Below are 6,131 nucleotides of genomic sequence, written 5' to 3' on the forward strand. Positions count from 1 at the left end.
TGTACGATTATACTGTAGCAATGCAGCACAAATACTATTTGTACCGTACTTCTCGCATTAAGTCTCTGGTATGAGCTAGCGCAGTGGGATTTGGGTGCTTTTGCAAGCCGTTAGTGTTGCTACAACAGCAGTTATTGGGGGCATCCCTTGGCAGTCAGCAACGGAGCTTGGCTTTTTACTCTGTTTTGCAAGTGAGCACGGGCTCCTCGCGCGTGGTTTTCTGCGCACTGCTGGGGAGGAGGCGCACAAGAAGCAAACTGCCATGGCATGGTACAGGCTCCTGTTAGTCGCTGAAAGCACTTAAAACCCTCACTCTCCCATGAAGTTTGAAGACAATCTATGAATTTTTCACTGCTGGGTTTTTGTTCTGTTCTTAGAAGTAGGTGCTTCCCTGCTTGCGGGGCGTGTATAAGGAAAACTGCAGGTTTTAAATTAGCTTTTGTTCTGCCTGTGTTAAACTTTTTGTCTTTCCATCTGCCTTTCTGCAGGCACCAGGGCTCTGTAATAATACAAAGTATTCTGGTTATATTATGGGAGCTATTCTAGGCCTAATGGGAAGTCCTGGAATTTGGCAAAAGTAAGGCAGATAGATAAAGTGGACAATTTTATACAGGTCAAAGTGCTAGTCAATCTACATGTCGAAGTATAGATTCTGGATGATGGACACAAACGAGGTATATGAGCTGTCTTAGTCCTAAGGAATTTCTCAGTTTTAATTTTCTCCAATATTTTTTTTCTTCCTTTTCATCCTCCCTTCCATTTTGTGCCCTTCCTTCTACCTATTTTTTCCATTCTGAGCTTATAGCCTGTGCTGCAACAAAAGACTGTTAATACTACGAGTTTTCAGAGGGATGTCAATTGAAATCGTGCGACTCTTTCTAGTACCTTGCACATGCAGAATGATTTAATGGAAATTGTTCATGAATAGTCTGTTCCCTTCTGCCTAGACACCTTTAAATAGGAGTCTGCTGGAAAGATAAGCTTGAAGCCTGTTAATGTAATCAGTTTATCTGCCTTCGTGGCTGGATTTGGAATGTACCTGAGTGCCACTTCAGCTGCTGCTGCCAGTGAGGGTCTGAATCTGGCGTGGCCAGAGGGCCAGGTGTGGAAGTCGGGCAAGCCAGGAGGCTGGCGGGCAGCGCTGAAGAGCCTTTCAAGTGCTGCTGTGATCAGGAGAGCTTTTCAGGCATGCTGTTAAGTCGCTTAACATTTTCACTCTGCATATTTGTAAGCTCATGGATAAAGGCAGGTCAGAGAGCTTGAAACTGAGAGCTACGAGAGCTGATGCTTACTTCTACTCTTTCATTCTTCTCCAGCTGTCAACACCACTCCCAGCAGCTGGAGCCTGGACAGTGGGAAAGAAGCCAGGAACACATCAGAAAGTGGAAAGCTCATATCTCCCCCTGTGCCACCGAGACCTGCACAGACTGGTGAGTGTGTGGAGCTTTCAGACTAAGCTCAAGGTTTTTTTTTTTTTTTTTTTTTTTTTTTTAAAAAAAAAAAAAGAATTTACATGAGCGCTTTGGTTCTTTCCACTCCGATTAACCTGCCCAAGAAGCTAAAGGTTAATTTATTAATTGATTATCTACATGGAAGGCTGTAGAACTGTGGGTGTTTTCATATCGTTAATGATGTCTGTAGCATTCGGTTTCCAATACTTTGCCTCTTCACTTAATGACTAGTTTCAAACAGTTTGTGTTGCACTAGAAAGGATGTTGGAATTTAATCTTGTGATCTTACAATGATTAGAGGGTGGCAGTCAAAAATTAGATAAAAAGAATCTTACTGGGAAGTGAATGCACAGCAGTCATGGATGGGCAAGAGTGCTGTTAGTGTAAGCAATTTGCCCTTCAAAAGAGTAATTTCTGTTTAAAGGAAAGGCTGCTTAAGTGGTAATATAAATACAATTGTTCTTAAGAAACTGCAGTTGCTTTGTGTTTAGCATTATGCACCAGAGTATGTCAAGGAGTATTTACAGCATGTCTACAGGTTTTGTTACAACAGGAAACATTTGGTGTAAGTAGATGTATTGTGGTTTGGGTTTTTTTTTTTTCTTGTTTGACATATAAGTACAGGATATATTCTTAGAAAAAGAAGAAAAACAAAAAGAAAAGGGCAAAGTGTATGATACTGACCTTTTTGAATCCTGTTAGCAATTGATAGGATATAAAGCACTTTACAGTGATACAAAATTTGTCAGAGAAGATGGATGCAGAAATGTCTTATGGTGTATTGGTTCTGGAAGATAGCCTTGAAAACAAAATAAAACAAAATCTTTAAAACCTTTAGAGCCATTGATCAACTACATAGAGAAAGCCAGGGATAACGCTGGGTGTAGAATGATCTCTAAGATTTAGTGAGAACCTTAATGTGAAGAGTGCACTGAAATCTTTCTGCCTTTACAGCATCACCAGCAAGACACATAGCCTCCATTTCCCCTTCTCCTGCTGGCAGATCTCCAATGAAGGTACTGTCTTATTGCAGTGAATCTCCCTTGTTCATGTTGTGGGGTGGATTGTATATATTTGATATGTTGTGTGGGATTTTTTTATTATTATTATCATCATATGCCTGTGTAATCCATTCACAAGAGTAAGTAGCCATAACAACTGCAGATTGAAGAGTTTCAAAACTGCAGCCAAGAACCAGATTTTGATCTTCAGACTCCTTAACTTCTTAAAATTAGGCTTTTTACCCAACATGGATAATCAAGCCCATCTGAGTCGTGGAAAGAAAGGAACACAAGAAATAAACATAGGAAACATCAAGTGGTCCATCCACCCCAGAGGCTCCAGTAGTGGCAAAAAGAGATGCTAATGAAGGAAAGCGGGTACACAGCCCATTCCTCTCATCCCTCAACATGCAGAGCTGTTGGAGCAGGGGTGTTAGGTGGTTATCCCTGCTGTATTCATTTTTGTATCCAGTGCTTCTGCAGAGCAGTCTGGGGAGGTTGTGTAGGCAGGTGGAAACAGTCTGGAGCTTACATTAAGCACAGGTAAGCTACGTTAAGCACAGGCCGGGAGTAAACATTTGTTCTCCCTGACAGGCATCCCCTGCACAGCAGGGGATCCTGGCTGTGCAGTCCTCCTCTGAGGAGAGCTGCTAAACTGAGCAGGGTAAAGGTATCTGCAGGTGTTGGTACCTGCTCGTTGCTCAACAGCCTCTTGGTTGGAAACCTTGAGAAGGCAGCGTGAGTCATCTTGCAGCATGGGACCCAGGATCCCAGAGCTTGTGTATTCCAGGAAAACCCCGGAGGAGCGAAGCGAAGCCCCACGGTGCCTCCTTTCCCCTGGAGGTCCCTAATCACAAGTCTAACCTCTCCCCTTGGTCACCCCATGAGGCTGCAGTTCCCCACACGGCTGCCCCATGGTCCCAGTGCAGCTGAGGGGACTGTGCTGCTCCGGGTGCTCTGAACTCCCCATGCTTCCTCACACTGTCCTGGGCCTGAGCTCGGCACCGCTCTAGCACCAACTGCTTCCCAGGGAGCTCTTCAGAGCAGCAGGATCCAAAATCGAGCAGGTTTTCCCGTGTTCCTGAATTGACTTGGTGCTCATGATCCTTGGGGCCATTTCAGGCTTGTCATAACATTTTCCTCTGAAGACCTGCATGGAATTTAAGCATTTTTCCAGCCAACCTGTATATTGCCACAGAGCAATATACACCCTTTACTTGGGAAAGGTGGTGCTGGCACAGAATACTTTGGAGGATTGTTGGATGTCACTTTGAGCATCTTTGAATTTCCAGACTCTTTTGGTGTCTAGACTGTTAATCATGACTGCTGCAAGCAGTCTGTATGGCTGTCAGGGACTAAGTGCTTATCCCCACTCAGCCCCTGAATTCAAACAGGCAGGATTTACACATATTTGCTCTTGTTTTGAGTGAGAGAAGCAAAGCTCCTAAATCCCATCTATAGCCCCTTGGATCAAGCGCCAAGTGTTCTTGGAACTTGAACCAATTACATCATTAATTTGAAAACTTTGACCTCAGAAGTTTGCATAGATGAGACTGGCAGCAGCTTCCTGAAACAGAACCTGAAGCGAGTAGCCAAGCAGGACTCCCACTATGTACAAAACATCTGCAACACATAATGGCAGTTAAAGAGAGTTTGCCGTGCTTTTCCCTAGCCACACACAGAGAGCAATTTTTATCTTTTGTTCCAACTGTTACCCACTGCCAGAGAAACCACCCGAATACAAAACCCACTGATGTAAATTAAAATCTTACCATTGCTTTGAGTGTGCTGTGGATGCAGTCCTACATGGATAATTGAGTTTATCTCAGCAGAACAAAGTCAGCACAATCAGGTCCCTGTACCCCTCTCCTCTCTCCCTACCCTTTGCTGCATGGCTCACACTCTCACCAAAGCTGAGCAGCTGAGAACCAGCTAGTGTAATTGGGTCCGAAGCATGCCTGTAAGCCATGATTTCTCCATCCCTTGTGTCTAGATTGACACTGTTTTATGCAAAATTGGTCATGTTGCAAAACTGCTTCAGCTTTTTTCCTAACCTAGCAGTTTTCAGCTAGGTTCAGCTGAAGACCAGCTTCACTAGACCAGGGCTTCCGGCACTTTCCAGCAGGGCTTCCCATTCTCTGTCAGCACTCTCGGTGCTGCTTGGACGTTTAGCTCGCTCCCTGGCCACCCCACAGAGACCTGCAAGGCTCCTGGTGTGGCAGCTTGGGCCACTTGCCCTGACCCCCGGTCTGATGTTGCTTTGCATCTTGTGCAGCGTGTCCAGAAACCAATAGAGAGATGGTGGGGAGAGAGGGCAAAGGAGATAGGCTTCCAAATGCCTTCTGCAGCAGCAGGGAGTTCCTTCCCTCCTGTGCTCCTGCTGCCGCCGCTTCACGGCCATGCCTGTAATCGCGAGCAGAGCTGAGACCCGGCTCCCGCAGAGGCACCTGCTCTGCACCTCGCCTACGGCACTTGTGCATGCCACACATGGAAACGGTGCCACTGCCCAAACGCACTCTTTGCTGCAAGCCTGTGCACTAAAATTGTGAGGAAAACCTGGGAAATGATTTTTACAGGAGAGCAGCAGTGTGGGAAGCACTGGATGCGGTGCGAGTGCCGTGTTCCGGCGTTAGGGGGCAGGGCGCTCCTAGCTACGCGCGCAGCGTGGCGGCCCTTTTCTGTGGAGAGCTGGGAACGCTAAGGTGCGCTCCTGCTCCTTAAAACACTCGCGGATTTTTCTGGAGTATGACAACGGCGAGATAACATTTAAGTAAAGTTTTGCTTCCACTTTAAGTTAGTGGTATGAAGCACTGTTTTTAAGGTATGCTTAGGTGCTCTAGAAATGAGCTTTCTATTGGTCTTAATTGGATCTTAATGAGAACTGCATTTTAATTAAAGAGATTTGTATACGTGTATCTTGGTTTATATTTATTAACTGCTTCAGCATCTGTGCAAACATGGTATTTTTAGTGTGAGACAAAGAAATGCTAATGCCCAGTTCCCCACTCTGGGTGCCTCCCACTGATGCGCTTTTCCCCTGGCAGGGCTCTGTGCAGTCGTTCACTCCATCTCCTGTCGAATATCACTCCTCGGGGCTCGTATCCCACTCCCCGGCGCTGTCGGGCAGTTACAGCAGCGGCATCTCCTCGCTTAGCCGCTGCAGCACGTCGGAAACGTCGGGCTTTGAGAGCCAAGGCAGCGAGCAGGCGGGCACTGCGCCCAACCACAGCGCCGCCGAGGAGCCCGTGAGGAAGGAGAGCAAAACGCCGCCGCCCTACAGCGTCTACGAGCGGACGCTGAAGCGCCCCGTGCCGCTACCTCACAGCCTCTCCATCCCCGCTGCCGCGGAGCCGCCGGCGCTGCCGCCCAAGCCGCAGCTCGGCCGCCCCAGCAACCTGGAGAGCGGCGGCCGCAGGACTGAGCAGGTGCCGAGGCCCAGGCCGCTGCCGCGAAAGGTGTCTCAGTTGTGAGAAGCCTCTTTTGTATTTAACGGCAGCGAGTTCCTTACCGTTTGAGAAATAATATTTTTTAAAGATGGTAAAGTACATTTAGTTAGGCACTTTAATATTTTACCGACGTTTTCTTTTAAGTAATTTTTCAATGCTTATTAATATTATGTTGCACATTTTTAAAAGAAGTTACTAATTGAGGTTGCCAGATACTATAGGAAGCATGAATG

The 6,131-nt window shown here is 46.5% G+C and overlaps 1 protein-coding gene across 1 annotated transcript in view; it reads left to right on the plus strand.

Annotated features, from left to right (window-relative positions):
• The window catches only part of DOCK4 (dedicator of cytokinesis 4), a 218,055-nt gene extending 212,133 nt beyond the window's left edge, over positions 1 to 5,922 (plus strand). Inside the window, exons 52-54 of the mRNA XM_088529928.1 lie at positions 1,317 to 1,430; positions 2,406 to 2,467; positions 5,497 to 5,922. Coding sequence (XP_088386054.1) covers positions 1,317 to 1,430; positions 2,406 to 2,467; positions 5,497 to 5,922 — 602 coding nt within the window. The remainder of the gene's footprint in view (positions 1 to 1,316; positions 1,431 to 2,405; positions 2,468 to 5,496) is intronic.
• Positions 5,923 to 6,131: the final 209 nt, after the last annotated feature.

Source organism: Tinamus guttatus, unplaced genomic scaffold (genome assembly GCF_059628265.1).
Source record: "Tinamus guttatus ecotype Peru unplaced genomic scaffold, ASM5962826v1 Tinamus_guttatus_pri_ptg000355l, whole genome shotgun sequence".
In the NCBI taxonomy this organism is placed as follows: Eukaryota; Metazoa; Chordata; class Aves; order Tinamiformes; family Tinamidae; genus Tinamus; species Tinamus guttatus.